A 26,745-nucleotide genomic window follows, 5' to 3' on the forward strand; every position below is an offset into this window, starting at 1 on the left:
GATCTCATTTGGGTGATATGGGATTTCTTTATTATGAACATGAATTCACACACAGCAGCAACATCCCTTAACATCGCCCTGTCTTTATTGCATCAAATAACTAATTAAAACCAAACATCTTGGTAAAATGAACACTTGGACACATCAGTGTGAAAACTACTTAAAACCAAAAGTGCACGATCATGATTTTTCGTGGCATCTGAACCAAATTGCACACACTCAGTCCCCTAAACATCAGATTTCTTTGCAGATCGAGAACCATGAATTATTCTGAGAAATCAACAAAAATACATTTGAAAATAAAGTAAACTTTGAGGGATGCGGTATGGGTCTGGAACTGAGTCAGAACTCATACCACATCCCTTAAAGTTTCCTGAAAATCCCTCCAGCAATCTTTGCATAATCCTGCAAATAAACAAACTGGGAGGAAAACATAACCTTCTTGGCAGAGGAACCCAGGAACCATCTTTGAGAACATTTATTTTGACTTTTGGCCTTTGTCCCCTCCACTATCATGAGGCAGGGTTTATGCCCTCTTCTCCATGGCGCTTTGGCTTCACATTCAGAGAGCTGTCATGTCGTCCATCTTCATGAACAGTCTCTGGTCTTAACTGGTTGCCACCAGAATAACCTCTTTACCTAAACCCTCAGGTGTAAACAAGTACAAGAATGTAACTCAGATTAAATGCATGGACGTGTTCTCAAACATGCACATGGCATCATCATGTGAACAACTCTCATAACCCACAAAAAAAAAAGTGAAAAACAATGTCTTTCGTAAAGATGCACATTTCAAATCAATGAATGTTTCAAGTAAAAGTTGCATCACGAGCTTCAAAGTTAAGGCATCACAATCAATCAAAACAACTGGACTTGAAAATGTACAATCTTTACTTAGTAATGAGTTGAACCATTTTACAACAAGAACTGGAAATCAGTTCTCTTTGCATTTGTTCAAGCTTAAGGATAATGTGGTTTGCAGCAAAAAAGACCTATTATAAGAAAGAAGGGTTGTTTTCCACATGACACATTCTTACATTCTTTCACTCAAAAGCACCGAATGAACCTGGCATATGATGTCTGCTTTCTGGCCGCCTCTTTACTGGTATCCTGGGTCAGTTCTGCGTTTTTTTCTCGCACGCAGCTCATCAAAGAGCTGATGCACGGCTTCGACGGTGAGCGTCTGATGAAAACAGAAGGAGTCAGACGGGCATACAGAAAGGAACAGTGTCCATCAAATAGGACCACAAAGCCCATGGGCAATTAACCAAACAGTGTCCGGATAAAAATAAGGCGTCAATAAGACGTCCATGTCTCACCTTTCCATCAGCGACACACTGGTGTAAAAACGCACTGATAGAAGTCGTCATCTCGTTGAAACCTGAGGGAAGAAGATGGGATTCATTTTACCACATTGAATCTCAGTCAATCACCTCTGCCTTTTAAATTTAAAAGATTAACACCTAGTTGGCAAGGTGACCTCATGTTTCCCCGCTGCCCACGCCATGCTCACCGTAAATGATCTCCAGCTGCTGCACACGGTCCATCGAGCTTGTTAGTGCCATTAGCGGGTGCTGGCCGAACGGCTCATCCAAACCTTTGTTCTCGTAGGCCAGAATGGTGTCGAACTGATCCATGAGGAACTGCACCTCGGCCGCCACGTAAGCCCTCTGCGCGCCGATGGGTGACCAAAGAAAACAGTCATTAAAAAAAGATGCTGATGTGCTTCGGAGATACTGTCACATTAAGCAGGATCAACTTGGGAGAGCAAACACGGGCAAGTGGCTCTTTACAACCTTAGCGTATAATTTGTGACCCACCTTGCAGCTTGTGCAGGTGCAAAGCTCGGAGCGCCAGCTGTACGGCCAGAACACGGCTCCCTGTCTCAGCCTCTCCCGCCCCTGGTCCTGCAGCTTCTTCAGCCTGCATGTCTCCGATTTGGTCGTGGCCTTTCCAGGGCTGCCCGTCATCTGCTCGTGGCTCCGTTTGCCCGGGGAGCCCTGGTTCAGCGCTTCCTAAGATGCAAATAGCAGGAGAGGACGGCGTGGGTTACTGTGTTACACTGCCAGGAGGGATAGAGGATAACACCTGGGCTTTGTGAAACATCGCTGCACACAGCACTGCAGACTCATCCAGGGGATGTCTCAAGGCGACTGACACGATGACATGATTGGGCGATGAAAATCACCAGTTTACAGTAAGCTGTCCTGTGAAGCCTGGCCAAAGCCGTCTGCAGAGCAGGAGAAGCAGTGCCTCATGGGTCATTTCTCCTCTAATTACCCAGAGGAGGGGAACGCATGATATCAGGAACTAGAGCCTGCTCTCTGAGTCAGAGCTATAATCCCCTCATTGCTCTCCAGCCCCACCTAGTGGCAGGCTGGCATCAATTGTTTAAAAAAAATAGATCTTTCACACAATGTTAAAAAAACTGATAAAAATCTAACTTCGAAGAATATGTTCAGTAACTTTTGTGTAATCCTGCTGACAATCCATCTTGACGGAGGTAATGATAACCGCAAGTTATCATTAGTCGTAATATTTCTCTAATGAAACACAAAACTTCACCACCTGGTTAACACAATTGTAAAATGTCAGAAATAAACAAAATGGTTTGAGTTGTGCTTTAAAAATATATATGATTGCAGGGGCCTAGACACACTGATCACTACACTCCCCAGCATTAAATGCCGGGAGATTGAAAATGCTGTAGATGGGTTCAATATTTTCCTCACGAATCCCTTTGCTGAAACTCTTCATTTAATAGATGCTAAAATAACAGTTGTTTAAAGCTGCAAATGTCAGTGATGACGTAAAATGTTCTTTCACAACACTTCTAACAGGCTTTTTACTTATTAGACATTTGTACTGTTTAATTTGTTATCTCATTAATGGGGGAAAGAAAATCATATTTTCCTATGTGAAAGTAAAAAAAACTCCATTTTAAGATGGAAACATATGTTCTCATTAGCTTAGTCTCTCACCTCCTGCTTTGTGTCCTCAACACTGGTTGTTGCTTCTTCCCCACTTTGCCTGGATTCCTCTTTGTCACCTTGCTCCTCAACGTCAACTTCCTCCTCCTCCTCAGGATGACCGACGCTGATCACCGGTGGCACTGAAGGCAGAAGCAGGAGTGGAAAACGACTTTCAGAACATTACTGTCAAAAGTTGAGACAGACAGGTTGTTTATTGGGAGGATGAGTTACCTGCAAAGTGAGCGGCGTATGTCCATAGAACAGGAGCCTTGTTCATGCACGCCTCACACACCATCTCCTGCAGCTCTTCAGGTTCCCCTGCAGAGCAGCCCAGGTGCTGTGAGGGACCACATGAAGAGCAGATGACTTAAAGTGGAGTTCAAATTCAGATCAGAAATAAGGAAGTGCTGCGACACCCTTTCACTTTAATTAGAGCCTGAAGGATACAGGTTTTTAGGGGCTGATTCTGCTGCCAATATTTGGAATATATTTAAAAGCAATGAATCCTTGGATGTTATTAATCCCTTATGACAAATAAATGTATTGGATGCTTTATATTTTACAGTTTAACTAGAAACTTGTATCATAAACAACTATAAATGAATAAAAAACACATTCAATTAAATCTATAGAGCGTAAATAAAGAAAATTAGCACTTGAATAAAGGTTTTCATGTATTTCAGCTGATTTTGATCAAAACAAACAGACACGTGCTTACCCCGCTATGAAACCAGTCCTCACAGACAACACACTGAATCATCTCATCGTTGACCTGTTGAGTGATTTTAGGAAAACAATGTTTATAGTGACAGATCAGAGACAAAAACAAACAGTAGATTGAATTAATATGTTATTTGCATGAGAAAAATCGAAGAGGAATACCTGATCGTCTGCGTCTGGGTACGGCCGATCACACGTGCAGTAGAAGCCACTGAAGTTGTGGTTGTATTGATTTCTGACATTTTCCTCGTCCTTTGCCTGTGAATAGAAGAAGCGGAGGAACTTCAGCAACCATGAGGTGCAACACAAGAACACAAGCTGGGTGATGAAACCTCAGTTCGATCAAAAGCAGCGGACTCACACTCATCAGCTGACACTGGAAATCGCCAAACTTGCTATTGCCGCAATCACAGCGAAAATTTCTACAAAAAGAAAAAGGATTTAAATTGACTTATCGCCCCACAGATTCAATGATTGAGCAAGCTGTGGTGTAAAACCTGTATCCTAAATACCTTTTGGTGTACAGCTCAAAGATGTCGTGTCCATCGTGGCACTTGTTGGCACAGGCCAGACATATCCCAGCAGGCTCTGCAGCACTGGGGGTGCAGGTGTTGCAGGCAAACACAGCCTGTCTCTTCACATAGCCCTGCAACAGTCAACACGTTATTTACAACATCATGTAATAAATAACTATTTATTTCATACTCTGAAAGAAGGAAATATAGACCATCATGGTAAATAGAAGTGCTGCAGTGGTATTTTGCAAGACAATGCCATTTTATCATAGTTTAATCGGTTTCCCATACATAATACAAACCAATATAGCAACAACAATACTATACTGTGGAACAACATTATATATTTAAATAATACTGCAGATAGATGCTGACTCTGGCTGCGGAAATGCGGTGCAGGAGGCTTTTCTTACCCGGGAATAGGAGCAGTTTTCTGGGTCGCTTCCTGCCAGAACACACAAAGCTGTCTCCAGGTCCTCCTCGCTGACGGCAGCATCGTGGAGCTCGGACTCTCCTTTGTGTTCAGCCATTCTGGAATTTAAAAAAAACTAAAAGACGGTGAAGGAGAGACACACAAAGACACGAACACGACTGAGTGTGAGCAGCAGCAGCACGGTGTTGACAAACGACTGTTCCGGGCGGGAGATTGGGGCCTAGACCACGTGGAGGAAGTGACGTAAGAGACGTACAGATCAAAGGTACAGATCAACAATCAATAGATGATAGTAAATTATTTTGTTGTTCACTTGCGTGTAACGTATAAGACTAATGTGACATTGGATTGTTTTGCACGAGTTTAAAGATTGTTTATTCAGTGGTTTATTGATTCGGAAAAGCAGGTTATACAACTGTAAACATGTTTTATAAACTATTTAAGGAGGAATAATGTAGGATTTATATTTACTTTACTTTTTATATCTAAATTTACTCTATTTTCAGTAATCGATTATCATTTTCTCCGTAATACTTTTTGCAATTTATGTATTTCAATTTCACTTTGCACCTGCCTCTATCTTAACATTATTAAGTCAGCCGTTATAAAGTACAATTTACAGAAATAATTGATAGTTCTCAGGGTCTCACCGAAAATGTAACAATAAGGATTGGATCAAATGCTCATTCCCATGAGAAACTAAGGAAAGGAAGAAAATGGACACATTATTGTGTGTGTGTGTGTGTGTGTGTGTGTGTGTGTGTGTGTGTGTGTGTGTGTGTGTGTGTGTATCATTCTATGCTGCTTTTGATACACATTTCAGAGAAAAAACATTGTATTTTCTATTTACTACGTATATTTGAAAGCCTTACTTAAAAGTTAATTTTAAATTTTTGGATTTTAGTAACTGGATGATTTAACATGCTTTAAAAACCTATGTTAGAGAATAACCCAGCAGTTTCCAACCTTGGTTTTTGACGCTCTACAAGAATCACAGTGTTCAATATTCAATGGGTGTGGCAAAATGGCTCAAAGGTGCCCCCAAAACCCCCGGAACATGTTCACATCGACCGATCTTTACAAAAATACTAGATTGTGTAAAAAAAAAAACTGTAACTTTGATAAACAATTTATTCACTGACAACTTATTAAACGTGAATTTTCCTTTAAAACTATGTCAAACCACATTATTATCAGCCAGTTGAAATATACACAAACGTTTATAGCCTGGCAATCTAATCTATGTTGATATAATCGAAAATTACCAAAATATATAATAAGTGTGACTTCACACTGGTTATTATCGAAGCTTAAAGATCAAATGTAAGAGCCTGTCAGACTAACCTCACATACGTGTCCTGATGGTAGATGCAGCAGAGAAGGACTGGAAGCGGCAGGTCTGTCCTCCTCAAAGCCTCCAGCACTGTCTGTTCTTTTGTGTATTATTGTTTTGTTTCGTTTTTCAAAACCTCATTGTTATCTTTGGAATGGAAAGCAAGACAAATAATGACACTCCTAAACTTGTTCAAATACGTATGCTGAATGCCTATCGTAAAAGTAATGCCTGCCCTACTTATATTACCAAATGTGGATCTACATTTGTAGATTTTTATTTATTTACAGTCACCCATTCTACACATATTCATATAATGAAAATCCCAACAGCCTGTGTATTATTTTGGGGTATATGTTGTATGCTACGTTTTCTGTAAACCTGAAAAATAAAATAAAATGATATAAAAAGTAATTACTATATGTTACACTTCTTATCCAGGGGATGGCACTCCTGTGCCATGTTTATCTGGTAGCCCGCCAAATCTGTTGGACGATTGCAGACTTCTGCTCATTATACAAACAACAACGTGCCAACGTATAAAATCAGATCATTGTGCAAACGACAGTTGGTTAATATTTAACACATTTTTTTTTTCTGATCTATACTCCTACTTCCTGACAGTATTGAACAGAACTTAATACAAACATTTAACAACTAGTCAGAAGTCAATCTGCAGATGGCTGTCAATTTATAAACTGAAAGAATTTATAGTGGTGCTGTAAATTTTATTTTGATTGTACTTTATCTGAAATTGTATCTAGAAAGTTTTGTTATTTTGATCAAATATAACAATATACATATATATATATATATTGATATATATATTTACGTTTATGTGCATTTTTTTGTTTTGTCATCAAGGCTCACTTTCTGGGTCTTGTGTTGTAACTGAATGATGTTTGAGATTTGGCATGTCGCTACAATGAATCAAGACATGAATCAGAGTTTTTATTTTTTCGTCTTCTCACTCCTTTTCGAATGTGTGGATTAAATCATGAAGCGTTTTACTCCCCCCCCCCCCATCACTGTTTATAAATAATATTTTTTTCTGTTTATTATTTTCAACTTGTTTGTATATTTTCTCTTTTTTTATTTACATGATCGCGAAAAAATGAACGATTGAAAAAAAAGCTGTTTTTTTATTTTATAGAATTTATTAAAAATTCATTGACAAATTGATTGATTAGGGAGATTATACATATAACCAATCAATTTGTAAAAAGAGTTCTGTTTGTGTTATAAAGGAAAATGGGCTATTCAAATTTGGGTGTGTTGCTCAAACGAAACCAGAAACCTGTTTCGACATCTCATGGACGAAATGATCAATCGATTAATGGGGTGGAATCGATGAGGAAGTCATGGCAGCAGCACGTGAAACCAAGAGGCGGGCTATGATTGGATAGCGGGGGAGTGGTACTTTCCGAGCGTCCGTGAAGGCAGCAGCAGTCTCCGGGATCCTGGGTGTGAGCCGCCAGTGGAGCTCAGAGACGGAAAACACCAGGAACCTCTCAACCTGTCTGTCATCTGTCACCTGCCCGGAAAACTTCTCGTCCTCCCCCGCAGCACGGACCGACAATGGGCCACCACCGGAGCTAGTTTTGCTCAGAGGACACACGCAGAGGAGGGGGAACTGTGCTAAAATAACTACCAGGTTAGTTAGCTCCGCGCACGCAGCTTCTCTAGCTGCCAGCTGCAATTCCTTGTCATGTCAGTCGCTTCATCTTTTTCTTTTTGGTTGTTGCCAAGTCGCCCTCGCTGGCCGGTTAACTCGCCCGACATGTGGAGGTGAGGTGGACGCTGGGTGAGCTCCACGGCGAGCTAGCTTAACGTCTCCCAGTCGCATGCCCTCGGTTAGCTTGGCAGACTGTCACTCCCCAGCTAGCCAGCTAACGTTAGCGGCTGGGGTTAGCTTCAGGGAACGAGGGTCGGAGTGTGTGGATCGCGGATGCTGGAGCTCTCTCGCTGTACTATGGGTTGGGGGGGATGTATCGTGTTGAATATGAGGGGGGGGGGGGGGGGGGGGGTGTAATGTTGAGGGGACACACGGGGAGTTTGTTGGTTCGACTCGTCAACTTTGAGCGTGGTCGTCTCTCAGCAGCCCCTGGTTGGCCGTGACGAACGTGAACGTAACAGTGTCCTGTGTTTGTTCCAGGTTGAGCCTCCAGCCGCCGACGTCTCACTCCGGAGCAGGACCAGGGGGAACAGTGGAGATGCAGACCTTCCTGAAGGGCCGGAGAGTCGGCTACTGGCTCAGCGAGAAGAAGATGAAGAAGCTGAATTTCCAGGCCTTTGCTGATCTGTGCAGGTATGTGGCCAGAAGACCGATTTCACTGCATACAGGGCAACAACAACAACAACAACAACAACACCACCACCCTGACATGCATCCACAGTGGGTCTACATCATTAATTAAATATTTATGCTACAGTGAATTAAGAGGTGTGCTGTCAGACAATTACAAACAGGACAGTCGAGCCCCTCCTCCCCTCCATTAGAGATTTCTCTTTCACACACACACACACGCACACAGTATCAGTGAGTTAACTCTGATTCTTTAACTCTCTGCCGGAGGAAGGAGACCCCCGAAGAAGTCGAGCGTCTGCAGCTTTTCTCTTTTACTGTAGTAGGTTTTGTTTGTTATGTCTCAAATCCGTGCTTGTTGAAACATGGTGCGAGGAGGGAATGTGTGTAGGCAGAGCTGCTGATCTCAGTTAAAGGTACCTGTGTAACAGGACTGGCAGCTAAAACAGATGGTCTTATTTACTTTAATTGTCCCGATGCATGACATTTAATGGCTGGTGTGTGTGTGTGTGTGTCAACATAAAGAGGAACAAATCTCCACCTTGTTAAAACCGCAGAATTTGCTCTGTGACTATTTCAGTTCTATACTCATGGTAACTTGAAATCTGTGATCAAAGAGACCAATCGTCTTTGTCTCTAGAATTGAGACGTTTTATTTAGCTACAACAAGATATACAGTATTTGTCCACATGCAGAGCCATATCATGAATTTAATCAAGGGTGTGTTTCAACTCTTATCAGAAGACAAAAATTGTCTGCACACCAGTTGGATGTGAATATAATATCTGCATGTTTCTACTCTAACATGGATTTGTTCTGATTCCCCCGGCCTTAATGGTTCTGGCTTAATGGGTGTTGTATTTATTTGTCTCGTTGTAGCTTGTCCATCTTCAGCTGAGCAAAATATTACAAAGTATTGCATGGATTTTCTTCAGCACCTTTCATTGCAACACTGCCTTTCTACCTGTGCTGTATGAGGACTTCAGTTGTCCTGAAAACACATATGTCAGCAGCAATGTGCACGGAGCAAGAGTTTGGAGTCTTTTGATTTAGCAACCTATGAAAAATGTTCACCTTCTATAGGAGTAGTGTTGCTCCACAAAGTGACCTGATGGACTGCAGATTGCAACACTGTAATCCACAAAACATTTTTAATCGCCTCATAAACCTTAAAGGAACACCCACCCCCTGCATGAAGGGTGTGTCCTGAGTGTTAAAAGGTCATGTTTGTGACGATCAGGAAGATCAGGTCCTTTTTACAAGAACAACAACAAATACAAGCACTTTTAAATGGAAAATAGCTCTTGAATGGCTTCTGTGGCCCAGTCACTCAATTCACAACTTGTTTTCTACTTCTAGTTCTTTTTGACCTATTTCTGACACATTTCCTTCGTAATATAGCAGCGTCATATAGGGGCTGTGACAATATAGATTAGTTTTCTCCCTGCGGTTATAAAGCTCTCACAGACTCAAGTGACATCTCTCACCTGCTACCGTTTAGAAGTAGATTTTTTTTAAATGACTAAATTCTATCCCCCTTATCATGTGGCACGCAGCTGACATGGCAAGTGCTCCAGTGTTGAGTGTACCCTGTCTCGTGCAGCTGGACTTTAAGGGGTTCCTTCTGCTCAGGGCCACTAGGGTTCATGTTTGTGTCCCTTACCCTCGCACAGCAATTTAGAGGCTTCCTACTTAATCACAAATACCTGATTAAGAAAAATGCTGTGCCCTTGAAATTGGACAGCCTGGGCTTCATTGAATGATATGAAAATATTGTCACTTCATCCTGTCAAGGCAAGGCCACTGGAGCAACAACAGTGATGAGATTTCCTTGTATGCTTGTGGCTTGATTTTCACCCCAATGATAACATTATTTAAAACCCTATGGAGAGTAGCACTCTAAAATGTATGTGTTCTAATGAACTGATTGCATCAATTTGTACATGAAAGATAGCCTCAAATCAACAGGTAAATCAGTTTCTCCTGTTTGACCGATTCACTCAAAGTTTTCCACAACAAAGCCATTTTAAATAAGTATTTAATTATAATCGATTATCAGCCCTTCCTGAAGTCTGTTAGGGTGTAATTAAAAGTTGCATGTTTTTGTTTTTTGTTACACCTCAATGCTCTTGTGTGTTGAGCTTATTCAGAAAGTTTTGACCCTGGCCTCCCTTGTTCATCTGCTCTCTGCATCCCTTTTTTTCTGCTCGCTGTGTAGCAGCAATGCACGATAGCAGGCGATCTTCATGTCTGAGATGGGCCGAAACTTAAGGTCCCCATTGACACCACATGAAACACTCCAGCTGCAGTATTAAATATCCACATTGTTGTAAAGCAGTGAATTGCTGCACTGCTGTTGCCATGGAGCTGTAACCTTAAAAACAACTACCCCGGACAGGCTGAGTTGGTGGTAGTGTTGCTGGATTGCACTCAGTATAAATTCCCCCTGACTAGGACTAAGTTGTTTTGTCCATTCAAGTATTACTTTTTTTCTTTTTTGCTGGAGCTAGCTTCACCAGAAATATGCAAATGCCTCTCCTCTGCTTGGGCGCCTGTTTTTCTCTCGGTGGAGACTAATAAAATCCAGCAGGTTTAGACATTATCTGTGCCTTTTAGACCAATTTCTAGAAACATGTGGTTCTTCGTGTTGACAGTGGAGTGGTGTACTATGTTCAGACAGTCGCCTCTACCAACAACTCTGCTCTGGTAGGGGTCTGATGGTTGCCAAGCAACCACTTTTATTTCTGTGCAGTGTAAAGTACAATATTCTCCAGCTTGAGAGAGGGATTTGATATTTCAGCTGCAATAATACTGCTGTACTGTCTTGCTATTACACAAATTTACTAGATATTTATTTTTGATGTCCAGGTGCAGATGGGATCATGTGTCAGTTGCTCATGTCTCTAACACAGAAGTCACTATACCAGAAATCTGAAAAGTAATTTGCAGTACTTCTGAAAGTTTACGATTGTGAATCAGATTCAATACCACAGAAAAAATAACAACAGTCTGCAACACATACACACACACACACACACACAAGTACAAGTCTCCATCTAATTCGTGTCCAAGTAGTACTTTAAATTGACTAACAGGGGTATGAAAATCTGAATCTAAAAAGTCAGTGTTGTATTTTGACAGACGTTAGTGCACTAATGCTGTGAGCAACAAGCTCTGTTATCAAGGTATTCCAACAGCTGCTGCCTGTCGCCCCTACCAGCGACAAGTACCGAAATCACCGGTGAATCACTTTATGATTCTCTCAGTGCCGGGCAATGTATGTTAAAAATCCTCACTTTCAGTTTATTTTTGATCACATTAATGATTACTGCTTTTATCTTCTTTTGCAGGAAAAGAGGGATAGAAGTTGTTCAGGTAAGTGGGCGACTTTCATTGGTCTGATTCAGGATTTTTTTGTTTTAACAGAAGTCAACATTTTTTATTTTTGTTGGTTGTTTTTCAAATTAAGTATCTTGTGGTTGAGTTCAAAATACACAATTTTACTAAATGTTTATTTATTTGATTTGTACTATAACCCACCTTTGTACCTGATGTAGTTGATTCAAAGTCTTGGTATTTTCAGTCTGCAAGCAGCCACAGTCACAGTTCACCAGTCCAGGCCATGTTCATTCTTAAGCTGTGATGCAACAGCTGCTCACCCCAACACAATATTTCAACACGTCCCTTAAGCTCTGTTAACTGGTGTGTGTGTGTTTGTGTCTGTGCATGTGTATATATATAAATATTGAAAGACATGACAACTCTCCAAAAGTGAGACCTTAGCTTCTCGATTGCCACCTTGTGGTTGTAAGTCCCGCCTCCTCCATGTTAGTGGGTAGGACATGGACCAAATGAAAACGTCAAAGCACATGTCAAAAGCATTTTTCCCAAATATGGTTTCAGAATTATGTTGCATTGTCTTTTAGTTTTTTTCGGTAAGTTGGGTTTTAATTAGTTATTTGATGCAATAAAAATATGGGGGACTCCAAATGAACAAGATGGCCGCGTTTGTTTCCGGGATGTTTTGGCTTCATCACTTGATAGTGTGTGTGAGTTGTACTATGTGGCACCAGTTATGTATGCACAGAGTCATTTCTTTTAGAATAGATCATAAATGCGAGCAGCTAAATCTTTTTATAGCTTTTATATTTATATATGTCACTTTAAGGCATCATGTGACTCAGGCAAAAGAATGTTCCGTCTCTCGTAATGAGTTAGCTCAACTAAAGAATGGGTGCTGAGTCATGCTCAGGTGAATGAAGGCCGCAGGGAAGTGCAGCCTGCTGTCTTTAATGGGTATTTCACAGTATACTACACTCCAACTAAACACAGCACATACAGCAGCATAGAAACAGTTGTTGCTATGTCATGGCTCAGTGCTGAATAGTACTTGTCAGTTAAAGTGGTTTCTGCCATTGAGGAGGAAATTAGCCTGTCGTCCCCTGTTTTTTAACGCTGTCTCTCGTCTTCATGGGAGGTTCTTTTTCCCCTCACTTTGAGGTTATTATTTTCCTCTCACTGTGCTATCAGTACACCCAGAAAGATCCTTGTCGTGGGAATAGTCCCAAAGTAAGCAGGGCTTTGTTTCCCACTGTACTTTCAGCCCCTCCTGGGAGAGAGCAGATCCTCACAGACCCTAAGCAAATGGTACCCAGGGACTAGAGCAGCCCGCCAACCATACCAGTTTCTCTCTTTCCTATACTACCTGTTGTCCAATGAGGGCTTTTTAATAATTCCTCCTATAATTCAGCATAAATTCTCTTTATTTTTAGCCGGTCTGTCACTGCCAATTGAGAAAGCTCAGATTACTCAGACACTAAGAGGTGTTCTTCAGTTCACACTGGTATTGTGGCGGCCTGTGTTGCACCCAATGCCAGTCAGTGCCTGTACTGTCATGACCGTATCACAAGCAAACATAATGGCAGCCTTTGTAATGCTTTGGCCTTGTAATACAAGTATTTGTACTGTCTTCTCCTATTACACTTGTGAGCTGCAGCACTTTCTCATAAACTCTTATTTTTTAAAAAGTGACAACAATTTCTAATGGCAGATAACATATTTAAAACCTTATTCTATTTCCTGTGTGTTGTTTTTATTTCACTCTTGCAAAGGCCTAAGACTAATTTCCACATAAAGAAAATTTAGCTCATGGAAGTGATGGTACATTAACCCTATAACTGAAGCATCCAAATTAAAAGTTAGTTTCTTTGCAGACAAAGCATTCAGCTTGTTTTGTCTGTTTTTTTTAGTTTTGGAGGTAGGGGAGTATTGGTGTGACATTGATATCAAGTTTATTTAACCTTCTCTAGGAAGCTTTAGTAGAATAAAGCTTCAGATTTATCTCTTGCAGCCAATTTAATCACATAACCTTGTCCCTGTGGTCTGACAGACTAGCTGATCCTGGTGATAACATAACTCAGCCTTGGATACCAAAGGATGAATTAAGCGTAACTCTTTTCCGGGCAGAATAAACTATTACTCACGACGAAATAAATGATAAGCTAATGTTCTTATTCATTGTGTCGTAAACACAGATTAGCTGGAGTAACAGCAGTGTACTAAAGCTGGAACAAGGTTCATTCGTTGATCCACAGAAAACTGAAGTACAACTGTTTTGTTAGTTGATCATCATTTTATAATTAAAGATGCCCAATTTTCTGTGGTTTTTACTTCTCAAATAAGAACATTTGCCACTTATGAAAAAGTAAACTCACTATGGGTTTATCAGACAACAGCAGCAGCCTGGAGACGTTTCTCTGTTTCTGAAATCAGAAGTTTTCACTTGTTTCAGACATGTTATTGATACAGGCAATGAAGCATTAAGGTAATTCTCGTTGATGTGATGGTATTTCCACGTGAGAGTGTATCCTCCAGATGGTTGGCAGTGGTTATGATCTCATTCTGTGTGAACAGATCTTTGCTAAATCTGGCAGCCCCAGGGAGCTAATTTTATATTCCCTTTTCTAGTGTGGGAAAACAATCTATATTTATTTTCATCAGGACTGACAGAAGTGGAAAAGAACAGACGGTTCTTCAGTTTGACTTTTTATTATCTCACATTTCAGTTTTTATTATAACATTTTTTGAAGTAGTTCATTATCACCCTCACCTTCTATCTACTTTTCCCAAAAATGTTGCGCCATTTCATTACTACTGACCCCTTCGCCCAGTGTTCATGAAAGCCATTCACCTGATGCTCTGTGTATTAACCTGTCTGTATCAAAGAGATAGATAAGATTGACTCACCAGGCCCGGCCTTGAGGAAGCCCATATTCGCTCTGAGAGAGAGAGAGAGAAACCATCACAGCAAATGGTCGTTGTTTGAGTGGGCTGTCAATGGAAAGTTATTGAGTTACCATTTCTATGATATGGTAAGTCCTCAGGAATTTAAAGTTAATTTCTTCCATGTTCCTGTATTCCACCCACATATTGAATTTGTGGAAGATGACAAACAAGAGGTTTTCTTTAGAGGGGATTTATCGATCCTGCAGTGCACCAAGATTCGCAGTGATTTGGAAATAGCATCAAGTCAGATAAGTTAAGACGGAGCAAATGATTAGAAATGCAATCACAATGGTTTGCCAAGATATGTGTTAACCAAAGTTTCAAAACTCTTGTATGGGACTGTTTTTGAGCAGTCATTGATGATGATGATGATGATGATGGATGAGATGTATACAGTTTGACACAGTCAACCTCACAGTGACTCCTTTACCTCCTTAACTATCCTCAACCCTTGAGTCTATTGAAGTCTCTCCAGTAGGCTTAAAAACATCCATTTTGGTTAACCTGATATTATTCGAATAAGTGTATTAGTAATAAAGACATAAGCCTTCATTGAACAACATATTCAGCTGCAGAAACGTGTTATTACTTTGAGGACTCTTGAGATGCTGAGGACAAGGTTATGGATCCTCCTCTTGGTTTTGGGCTGGAGTTTCCCGTTCGTGTTGATCCACTCATGTATAGTCTCATAATTCATGTGTAGTGTGGCTCCTAGCCACAGTTTGTCTTAGAGACAAACTACACATGAATTATGTTTCTCTTACATCAGTGTGTCAAATGCCACACAGCACACAAACTAAATCATTCATAACATGTCTGTCTGCACTTGACACACACACAGTCTCGCTCTGACAACAAAGCAAAAGCCAGGTGTGGTTTGAGCTCAGGGCAGCTACGATGACCCATCTAAAAACATCTAAAACTAAGAAAGATAACTGGTGCAAACAGTGAAACAATGTTGAAAACTGAAGTACACTATGAGCTTGGTCCTCACCATTCCTGTTCTTACATTTCCCAGGGGAATAGCTTGGCCCCACTGTGAAGCTACATCAAAGCTGAAAATATATTTGCCCTGACCTGCCCTGTCCCTCCAGGATCCAGCATGTTTTCTGTGTTGTCCATCACTGCCACGACCCACTGCTCGCTCTCAGTCCCAAAGGGACTCGCAAAGACGTTAGCTGACATTTCTGCTTTTAGCATTTAGCAGAACATCAGTGACTTGACTGCTGGGTTTTTGGATGAGCTCTGATGCAGGGTCACTGTGTGTATGCACGGAAAGAGGAGAGCTACATCCTCTGCGATGTGTCTTTGCCAATGTAGAGTCCTCTTTTTTGTTGCGGGGCCAGGCTGTGGATGGGCCCTCTGTGTTGTGTAAGCAAGAGATTAAAAGCCCTGCCTCAGTGGAGTACAGAAAAATGCCGGCACTGACACTGCTGGCTAGACAGAAAACAAGAGCGAGCGCTGTGTTTTTTTTTTAGCAACTTGCTGTATCTCATGCCACTGCGGAGGCCCTGTCGCCACTGCTGCTCACAGCAGCTAGTGTTGTAAGACCCAGTATTAGTTTATCCATAGGTGACAACACATTTTATGAGTGTTGACTTACATGCACAGAGCTATTAAGGTAATAGCAGCATGTATGTTTACTGTCATATGCTCACGGCTCTTTGTCTCTGGATTACATAATTCCTGATAAACCAGCTGGACTGCTGAGATGCCCCGTCACCACTGCCTGTTTTTATTTACCGGGCTACATTCCTTGAGCTTATGCAATCATACTGTTTGATTTTATTAAATTTTGTCACTTGTATCATTTTGGTCTTCCTGAAATCTGAGGCAAGGTATTCCAACTGGTTGTTGCTTTTCATCCACAATACTTTTGGTAAAAAGGCTATATCAGCTTGTTTTCTACAACAGCTTTTGCTGCTAGTTAAGTTCTGCATGCTTTTTTGGGGGGGAAAAACCTTATCATAGGCTAAATGATAAAAAGACCATTACCATAAGGTGATAGAAATCTGAGGCCTACCATCTATGGTGTGTTCGGGCCAATTTAAGCTAAGTTGGGTGTCACTGATTCCTGTGATTTAATAAGGTGAAAAAAAAGTGTAAGCTAATTATCCCTAGGGCTCTGTAATTTTGCAAAAAAAAATTCTACCGCTTAATGTATCATATCGGTCAAATGATTTAAGTTTAAAGTTAAAAGCCAGATTTGAGATCAGAAAACTCATTGTTAACACACAATGACAAACAGACAGAAATAATTCACAAATCTGAGGCGGTACATTCAAAATAATTATACAAGTTATATCTCTCACTGTGCTTCAACATAATTGACATATGGGACTTTTATTGACCTGATTATACTACAATATGTTGAAATACAGAGTTACAAACACGAATATATAGGATTTCAGCAGTATTTCCCACCCCTAGAAATGGATTTGAATATGCCTCATTTCTAACAAACCTTCTACTGTCGCGGAACATGTTTGGCCTCATTGGCATTGATACATTTTTGCAGCTCTTGTTGGCATGTTTCTTTTGAGCTGTAGGGCCTGCTTCGACAAGCATGAGCAATGGAGCGAGGTGGAGAATGAGATCCAACCGTGTTAAAATGGACGGGTGAAAAAATGTCGTGTTGATGTAGCATAATGAGCTCTTAAGAGAGTGCAGCTTGACTCAAACACCTCACTCCGTATGAAGTGTTGTACCGGCTGTGCCTGCTCAACATAGAAAAGCTCATATGACGTGTCAGAATGAGATGAGAACCTGTACTGTAAATCAGTGACTGGCGTAACTGTACCTGAATTGTTCTGTCCTCTGTCGTAACCAGTGCAAAGAAGACGACATGTAAATCAATTGACGATTAGCAGATTTACCACTCTGTGCAACTGACTTTTCAGGGCAGGGCCAATTGTGTGTACTTAGTCATCTATCTGCCACACATCTCATAATCATTAACCACAATGTAATGGCCCTGACTATGACCAACCCTAAACCAACTGAAACAGTAAAGCTTTACAGTTCTTGCATCGATCCACACCCGTATGACTAAAGTGTATTCGCTATTGTTTTACGTACTGTCTGGACATCACCAACACAATGGGCTCTAGCTTGGCTCTGGCTTATTTGCACAGGTGTTAATGAATTATCTGTTGTCTGTAATAATCCCTGAGTTGAGCTGATTAAGTAATGAGTAAGCGACGCCTGCATTACATAACTGCCCTACAACCACTTCTCAGTACAATGTAGATTGTGCTGGTTTCATTTAGACTGTCTCTTTGAGTCAGTCCATTGTTTTAATTTGACACATTCTAGGGGTCATAGTGTAATTTATTTTATAAGTCTTTGTATTAGTATATATTAAATACTAGCCAGAGATTTGCACTTTGTCTCAAACTATACTTTCTTCTGTGTCTTTTTTCTGAGATGGCTATTCCTAACTATACTTATAGCAGTAATATGTACAGTTACTACTTGTAGTATATAATATAGTAATACTGCCTCTTTTGTATTGTCTTCATCTTCCTCTGGTAATGTTCCTACTTTTGTGGGTTTTTGTATGGGTACACAAGTGCTGCTGACCCACATAAATCTTATCACCCTCGGAGGCTGAGTATGCTCTGTGAGACTGAAGTCTGGCCAGAGGGAGCTGGTATGTAATTTGTAGCAAAATGGAAGACACCAGGAATTAATCCTGATGATGTGATTCAAAACAAATGCAACGCAAACTCTGGCTGCACCTTAGTTACAGCTGTAGATAAAAGAGGAAGAAGATGATGTGGAATCCGTCCAGAGTCTTTGTAACCAAAAAAAACGGAAAAGAAAACGTAGGTTTGTGAGCTAGAGCAGAACTATGAAAAGCGTCAGAGAGATTCCTCTTTCTATTGACACATTAGGAGCATAAATTAGTAGGACAATGGCAGATTAACAACTTCCCAAAATTACTCAAATAATTGGCTGGTAATTTATGTGGGGACAGAATGAAACGTACTTGAAATGTTAAAGTCGGCTGTTGACTGTGTGTGCTATAGATTCCTTTGTCACCGCTGCATTCCAAACTGGTTGTTTCAGGTCACAGAGAAGCTATAAATCAGGTTCATATGAGAGAATACTAACCTGACCCAACCCTGACTAGGGTACTTTTTTTCGGTATCCGACCCCTATTGAGCCCTGACATTTTTGCCAATTACAGGCACCAGCAGTTTAAACTACGAAGTAGATAGCCTAGCCAATGTGACCGAACCTGACCTGAAATATCATTTTGGATTAGGGTTATTTTGTCGGAACCTGTCCTGGGTTTATAACCTTTTGTGTAAATTTCCCTTTTTGAACTTTTCAATATGCAAATGAAATAAGTGGTGTGAACAAGTAGAAGGTAAAACAGAAACATTCAAGCAAAGGTCACATGTAAAAATGGAAAGTACCCTAGCCAACTGCAGACAACTGTGCCTTTAGGGGAAGTTATGAATACAAGGTCTGACTTGAGCCCTAAGCTGTGGGGATTAAATTTATTTCTTGTTTTACTGTCTTCCTCATCCTGTTATGGCCAAAAGAGACAGTTGAAATACTGACAGTGTTGTTAATAAAATGTCAGTGACCAAGTATCAGATTTATATTGAGTCGTTTTCGAAGCTCTAGGTCACATAAAGCAGTAATTTGCAGTCAGAAACCACTCTGTTTCAAATCATCATCTCCTAGCAGTTTGGTCAAAAAGCATTTCATGGATGATTGCTGAGGTATTCAATTTTCTAAATGTGGTAAATCAATACTTGAGTGTATGATGGCCCTGTTTGCAGCATAACCCTTGACCGATGATTGTTCTCTTCTCTCCTTAGCTGGATCTCAGCCAGCCTCTGGAGGAGCAGGGTCCGCTGGATGTCATCATCCACAAACTGACGGACCTTATCCTGGAGGCTGATCAGAATGATTCACAGGCTGTGCTGCTCGTTCAAAGAGTACAGGTATGCAGCTCCGTCTGCCAATGCATCCCATTAGTATTCAAAACTAGATTTAATCTTAACCGTCTGGGGCCAGTGAAAGTTGTCGTTCCCTCATCTTGAAAAGTCTGGAAGCTGTGCAAACTATTTTAGAAGTATATGAAAAATAGCTTTGTTTAACGTTATTGCCCATTTCCAGCCTTCAACAAAATGGATCTAATATTGTAAGTAACAAATCATTTCAAATTATACCCAGTTGTGTCTTTCACAATCCACTACAGTGCATTACTCATTGATCATATGGCCCTGTCACTGTCAGAACACATGATTATGGACATCGAGTAAGATCATGAGATGCGGTTTTGTAAATGTAAATAGAACCGTTGAAGCTCTGGATGGTATTGTTTATGGTACAGTGGTGCGACTGCTATAGGCAATTATGATTTATCGTTCATGTTTACTGTAGTAAATGTCCCAGTTCAAGGAATCAGAAAGTAAGGCCTAAGTTCCAGGACTCTGTTACAGGAACATTAAATTCATTAGCATCTATATTTGAGCGTATGAACGCCGTCACTAAACGTTCTTAAATTGTTTCTCCTCATTCATCATATAATGAGAAACCTCTCACATGCCCAGCAGGTCATAGCTTAAATTGTGGTTCAGTGAGCACACTTCATAAAAGTGCTGTGGTTTTATGTGCGTCTGTGTATTCATTATTCTGGCAGTGCTATGAATGATGCGAAAGTAATTTTATCTCACCAGCTCTCTTTGTTTTAGTGTCTCTTATCCTCCCTCTCTCTCTCCTTCGCTCTCTGTATGACTCAGTGGAGCTGTAATCATGATCAGCGTCACGCGATCCTGTCAACATGTTCCTGACTGCTCAATTAGGAAGGACAAACAGGATGTCAGTGTGGGGCAATCACTTCAACAGCACAACCTGGTCGATATTAACACATGGCTAAATTTGCACACTTTTCTGGTAGACCAGGCCATTTTTAAAAAAGTGCAAATGCTATTTTTTTATTAGTGAAGCACTGTGAAAAGAACACCCAATGATTGTCCTTATAATTGTGGAGGTTCTTCCAAATGGTTTTCTTTAAAATAGTTGGTATAAAAACACCAGCACACATTTACAGTTCCATGTTTTTCCGTCACGAGTGAGATGTGCAGGGATGTTATTGGTTCAGCTAAGGAGAATCATAATATCTGATCTGTCTTTTGTCATGTTATAACTAATAATTAGCCTGATCATTTCCAGCAACTGGAAGGTTTCCTCTTTCACACATCAGAGGTGAACTTGACTGCCACACCCACAGCCTCACCTTAAACAAGCACACACACAGGAGACCACTTAATCTCTATCACTATAACACAGCACATTTGAAAATTTTACACACATTCCACTTTAAATTTTGTTCTGTTAGCTACTGTAAAGCCTGCAAATTCTCATTTAGAAAATTCTTGGTAATGTAAAACACACATACAGAGCAAGGGACACTAAACAATCGTACGATGGACACAACCTAAAACTTGTATAGTTTGAAATATAAATTAAGATCACATGGTTGGAATTATTTCCTAATACACTACTATGAAGACAGAAAATGAAATCATATAATGAAGCGATGCATCAGCTTTTGTAACCAATATGATTCAAAAAAACAAACAATCTACCGATTATTTAAATTAACTTAAAACAAAATTGCGGTTTGTACACTACACAATGTTTCTTGTCCCTTTGATGCCTTTTCATTCTAAATTAGTCTTCTAAAATACAATTAATACGAGTGGGAGTGATATTTACATACCCAATCATTGATATGGGCATTAATCATCCTTCTGTCCAAGATTATTAATAGAGCTTGTGTTCTTTATCTCTAAGTTCACCTCAAGTTTTTCTTTAAACGAATCCGATTCACAGTGATTACACAGTTGCACACACCTTCTTTCCCACTCCCGACCTCCAGCTCTTTTTTTACAAGATCTCCAGTCACAGCCCTGATAATAACCAAAGCTCTCCTCCCAGTCAGCTTGTGTACAGAACATTTGTAAAGGACGGCAGTCTGTAAAGCAATAACTCCAAGTGCCTGAACCCCCTCAGCTGCCTATCCTCAGGTTTGACAAGGTTGTCATTCTTTTAGGCAATAACAAAATCCTGTGGTCATAGGTTGAATACATTTCTGATTTAAAACCTCTGTTTTGTTGCTCAGTTCTGGCTATTTACCTGAACACAGCTCTCATCTGTGATTACATTTCTGTGGGAAATATTAGCATTGGTCCCTTTCTAATATCACATTTCTGTGATCCTAAATAACCTTTTGTGTGATGGAGGGAATATGCCTTCCTCTCTAAAATGGCTCTATATTTAAAACAAAATGTCAGGCTGGGATGCGTTCTGGTGATTCAGTAACGTGAGGTGTTCAAGCCATGTGCACAGCAGACCTCGGACAAATATAATTTATAGATTATGATCGTGGGTTTAAAAGAGTAGCAGTAATGTGTGAAATTTAAAGAACTAAATAAATGTTATGACCCTAATATCTTTGTTACCTGCAAATTGACTGATATATTTGTTTATTTGAACCTTTCACAGACATACTTGTATCTGTGTTTACGATTTCCGATATTCACCAATATATTTTATAATAAACAACACTACATAAAAGTTGAGCTATTTATGAATGTCCCTGACTTTTTATTTATAGTTATTTATAATAAAGTTTATGGTTAAACTGTAAAAATGTCTCTTGTAACGGTGTGATAACTACATCATTGGAGTCATTTACAATAAAAACAATTTTTAATATAAATATTGGCAGGCATGTTGTCATTATATTTGCCTTGCTGCCAAATGAGTGAATATTTGTTACACACATAAACCAGATGTCGTGGGCTTATCTCTGATCGACATCTCAGGAGATTCAAACTGATGTGGTGAATCGCATCCGTAGGGTCGAGGTTAGTGTAAGTGCTAAAAATTATTTTCTGCCTCGGATTTGATGCCTGTGGCATCACAGACATGACTTTCAAACAGTGGCCCACATTAGATCCTCCACTGTCTATTTTCTGTTAGAAACCTCTTTTCCCTATGGAAACAGATCTGCCCTGAAAAATGAGCAGCCAATGTGCAGCCGTTACACCCACACCGACATACGCCTGGCTCTCTTAACACCAGCTCTCCTCGTGTGGGTCTTTACTGCACTGAGATACAGAAAACAGCTGGTGAACGTTCTTATCAGCAGTGTATGCCTCTCAACTCCTGGAAGATTAGTTTGGATTTATTTTTTTGGCGACAGAATGTTTGACTTATGTAACCGCTCAACAGGCTTTGATCAGCGTTGTCCGTTAGATCCAATGCAAATCCTGAAGATGGATCCTGCATGTGATGGCTCAGGCATTTGTTCACATGTTGTGTGTGAATTAGTATCAGTATGTGCGTAACAAGTGTCGGTTCACACCGACACTTTAATTTCATGCAACCCAGTGTGACAGGGGAGCTGTAGTGTTTTACAGAGCTGTGATGCGAGCAGGCAGGCTGTTTGTGTAATGTGCGGGCCAGCCAGCTCCACCTGACAGCGTCTGTGAGTCAGTAAAAATGTCTCGGAAGGAGCGGTTGGCAGAGAAATCCACAGAGCAGAGATGCAGAGTGGCTGAGAGGAGGTCGTCCAGGGACAGAGCGAGCACAGAGGAGAGAAGAGGAGTTATGTAAAATAGGAAACCTCAGGCTGACCCAACAGCCGGGCATGCAGGGATGTAGTGATGTAACCTACACAGATCCGCTGGCAGACATCTCATGCTCGCTAGCTCTCCCTCACACATTAACACACACACACACACACACACACTTGTATCTCTATCTTTGTGAGGACACTCGTTGATATAGTGCGTTCCCTCTGTCCTGACATAAACCTTGAGTCAGGTCTATAACTTAAACTGCTCCTTTTCAGTACACAAACGCACACAAACATACAGAGTGAGGTACATTGACCCTTCACCTCAGTGTTTGTATGTGTAAATTGCACACTTCAGTTTAATTGTTTAACATTCCTAACCTGTCCGTATATGGCTTTGTGTGTCACAGCATTTGGTTTCACATGGTGTGCAGCCTCAATCTCTGGTTTATCTCATCACACTATATGAATAAACTATAGTGTGTCCAGGGATGCAGCTAATGTTGTTTCTATTACTGATTACTCTGTCAGTTTTATTATTTGATGAGCCGATTGATAAACTATGATTTATGCTTGACCCTTGATCGTTGACAATTAATTAATTTGATACAGTTAAAGATTAATTGAAGTTTAATTTTTGTAGTGCTGCAGTAGAGTTTTAATCATTGATCAACAATCGTCAGTTTTGTACATTTTGTGCCGTTAATACAAAAAATTCTATCTGATCCTAAAAATTGTTACTAAAAGTGCCCATGAAATGTTGTGTTTCAGGAATATATTGATTCCCACCCTGAGACCATCGTTCTGGACCCCCTACCAGCAATCCGAACTCTGCTGGACCGCTGCAAGTCCTACCAACTGATTCACAGGCTAGAGAGCTGTATGCAAGGTGAGACATTCAAAATATGTGGTTCGGTCAGACAATGACATGATGTATACATAAATAAATAAACTCTAGACCAAATCAATCACAGAACACTGAAGAATGACCAGTAGTGAGCGAATTAAGAGTAGTACACGTCCCAAATGGAGGAAGCTATCACACCATCCAATTATGTGTTCCCCCTGTTGTCCTGAGGTTCTCCACGGAAGAAATGTTACATTGTTTGTCGTCAATAGAGTCGCTTGGAAATTACCAGTATGAATAACTGTCCTTTGTTACGTAGTCATTATGTCACAAGCGTAATAGTGCAAAGGATAATTTAAAACGGCACCTTTTTACCCTGTCTAAAACAGCCCTCCTCAGATTGACCTGTTTTGAGCCCGGTTTTGCCAAATGTAACTCAAAACTATCAAACAAGTTACCGAGTCGAGAAAGCTTCATAAAAATAACCAGTAACTCACATACAACGTCAGCACCAGCCTACGGATTTGTGTTGAGAAAGATGAGCATGTTAAACTGCTCTGGGGTCAGACGCGAACGCAGCCTGGTGACCGTCAGTCCAGCCGCAGAAAAACCCGCTCTGAGGGGACTGACGTCGCCGTGATACACAGGTAGCTCCGTGCTAACTTGGCTAGCCTGGCCGAGGCTCCGGTGTTTGCGCTCCCCTCGTCCGTGTCAGACAACACAGGCTCCTCGTCTCCCCCAGCCTCTGGGATAGCTTCGCAGTATTGGCAGTGAACCAAAGTCATTTTTTAACTCAAAATGGTCCCATGCAACACTTCGCGGTGACTTCTTCATGTTTACTTTGGAAATGGAACTACACGGTAACTCGCAGCCAGTCGCAGGTAACTGAGTAGGACTGTGGCGTTTTTTCAAACACTGCCCCCCGTGGTCAAATATGTAATTAGCGAATTTCTCGATGAAAAAATTATTTCATCGACGAAATTCTTAATGATCAATTAATCGATTGTCGATTAATTATGCCCATCCCTACTTACTACATGGGCATAGTGTGACTATGACGTTTATTTCTGTCATAATCCCATTCGATGCACTCTAGCGTATCATTTCTGACATAGAGGAACCACAACAAATTGCGGGAGTTGTCTTTTTCCAGAGTTTTTGGGATGGTAGACATGCCAGATACCAAAAAAAAAGCACCACAAAAGTGGAATTTTCATAATATGTCCCCTTTAATGTGTCTAATGTTATTAAGCATAGTTGTGGTAGCATGAGGATCTCTGTCTTTCCTCTTCACTTCCAGACGGAACACATGGTTAAATACGACCCTCTCAATTGAATTATGTTACTCCATGCTTCCGAGCCGATGTTAATTCCTGCCGGCAGAGCGCTGTACTGATATCCTAAATCCTCCGCTTCTTCCCACAAGACAAAAGGACCTCTCTGTCTCCCATTTCCACCTGTGTGAACCCACTATGAACTTGGCTCTGTGCCTACCTCACTGATGGATCATTATTTGCCTTTAAGTCGATCCAGCAACACGTTCCCCTGTCGCTGAGCACATAAAACTAATCAACAGAGTATGTCTTTTTGGCCGAGGGACGTAGTGATGACAGGAAGACATTCCCTACCAACACACTGTAAACACACCTGTGACTCATCCACATTTCCTTTTCCCCCCATACATGGCAGGGAACGTAAACCTTTTCAGTAACACTCCACAGAGCATCCGTGACTCTGCGAGGGGCTGCGGTCCAGTGCTATGGCTCAGAGGCGTTTCTGCGTGTCGGCAGTGTCAGGGGTTTCTTAAAATAGAACCTCAAGAAGACGTCTTTTTATCCAAACAGACATGATGGCTGTTACGCAACAAAGAGTATAAGCTGTATCGCTCTCTGTCACTGTGTGTGTGTTTGGTTTGAAGAAGAGGACGGCTCGTTTGCTGCATTTATTGGAAGCGCTCCCCCCCCTCCACTCTTCTCCCATTAATGCAAGTGCACTTAGCCCTGCATACCAAACCTCCTTGACAATTGCAGTCAGTTAAGACACAAGCAGAGAGTGTAAGCCATTATAATCCTAGACCATACCAACACGATTATAGGAAAAACACCATGTGACCAAGGACGAATGTACTTTCTCCTGTCAGCAAGTTCAAGAACTGGGTTATGGCGAGAGTAAAGTCGAGGATGAAGTGTGGAAAGTCTGCCTTGCTTTCTTAGGCACAGGCACTTCCTCCTTATCAGCGGAGAGCTCGGAGTCCTGGAGCAGCTGCCAAGGCAACACAGCACTAAAAGGCCACAGAGAGCCTGCCATGCCTCACAGTCTCCATGACTCAGAATAGTACTCAATAGGAGGAAGCACTTGAGGTGTGCTTGGGCGCTCTCTGGAAAACCCAGCGTTGTTTTATCACTGGAGTGCTGTCTCCGTGTCAACCGTCCCGGTCACAGCACATATGGCTGTTTTGCGCTGAATTGTTTAAATTAATATAAACTCACGCAAAAATAATGAGGTCGTCTTATTGTATGTTTAATATAAAATAACCAGACAAGGGCCACGGGGGCACTAATGGATCAGTGTCACTGAATTGTTCACTGCTCTGTTGTCTGACCCGGTTTTGTGTTTACAATGCGAGCCAGAGAAAGGTAACAGTTTATGTTACTTAGTGGGATCCACTGGTTCCTGTGTATACATGACTTTTGATATCTGACTGTTTTTGGAGACAGAAACAGTCGT

General features: G+C 41.0%; 2 protein-coding genes across 2 annotated transcripts in view; one reads left to right on the forward strand and one right to left on the reverse strand.

The window, feature by feature from the left end:
• Positions 1 to 2: 2 nt before the first annotated feature.
• Positions 3 to 4,853, reverse strand: LOC128450578 (putative E3 ubiquitin-protein ligase UBR7). Its single transcript, XM_053434122.1, has 11 exons — positions 4,621 to 4,853; positions 4,205 to 4,338; positions 4,054 to 4,114; positions 3,855 to 3,950; positions 3,691 to 3,744; positions 3,204 to 3,309; positions 2,982 to 3,112; positions 1,821 to 2,015; positions 1,514 to 1,670; positions 1,320 to 1,381; positions 3 to 1,183 (listed from the first exon to the last, which is right to left on the reverse strand). The coding sequence occupies exons 1-11, from the start codon at positions 4,735 to 4,737 to the stop codon at positions 1,100 to 1,102; spliced, it is 1,197 nt and encodes a 398-aa protein (XP_053290097.1). The 5' UTR covers positions 4,738 to 4,853; the 3' UTR covers positions 3 to 1,099.
• A 2,533-nt stretch (positions 4,854 to 7,386) lies between these two features.
• The window catches only part of itpk1b (inositol-tetrakisphosphate 1-kinase b), a 31,151-nt gene continuing 11,792 nt past the window's right edge, over positions 7,387 to 26,745 (forward strand). Inside the window, exons 1-5 of the mRNA XM_053434137.1 lie at positions 7,387 to 7,627; positions 8,129 to 8,281; positions 11,629 to 11,653; positions 19,399 to 19,524; positions 23,943 to 24,060. Coding sequence (XP_053290112.1) covers positions 8,187 to 8,281; positions 11,629 to 11,653; positions 19,399 to 19,524; positions 23,943 to 24,060 — 364 coding nt within the window. The 5' untranslated portion in view covers positions 7,387 to 7,627; positions 8,129 to 8,186. The remainder of the gene's footprint in view (positions 7,628 to 8,128; positions 8,282 to 11,628; positions 11,654 to 19,398; positions 19,525 to 23,942; positions 24,061 to 26,745) is intronic.

This window comes from Pleuronectes platessa, chromosome 11 (genome assembly GCF_947347685.1).
Source record: "Pleuronectes platessa chromosome 11, fPlePla1.1, whole genome shotgun sequence".
Taxonomy (NCBI): domain Eukaryota; kingdom Metazoa; phylum Chordata; class Actinopteri; order Pleuronectiformes; family Pleuronectidae; genus Pleuronectes; species Pleuronectes platessa.

What these genes read in the sequence shown, in the direction of transcription:
- LOC128450578 (XM_053434122.1), bottom strand. Translation starts at nt 4,737, where the DNA reads ATGGCTGAACACAAAGGAGAGTCCGAGCTCCACGATGCTGCCGTCAGC. An exon ending in TTTGAGCTGTACACCAAAAG is followed by an intron (nt 4,115 to 4,204) that starts GTATTTAGGATA and finishes TTCTTTTTGTAG; the next exon opens with AAATTTTCGCTGTGATTGCG. An exon ending in GCACCTGCACAAGCTGCAAG is followed by an intron (nt 1,671 to 1,820) that starts GTGGGTCACAAA and finishes ATCGGCGCGCAG; the next exon opens with AGGGCTTACGTGGCGGCCGA.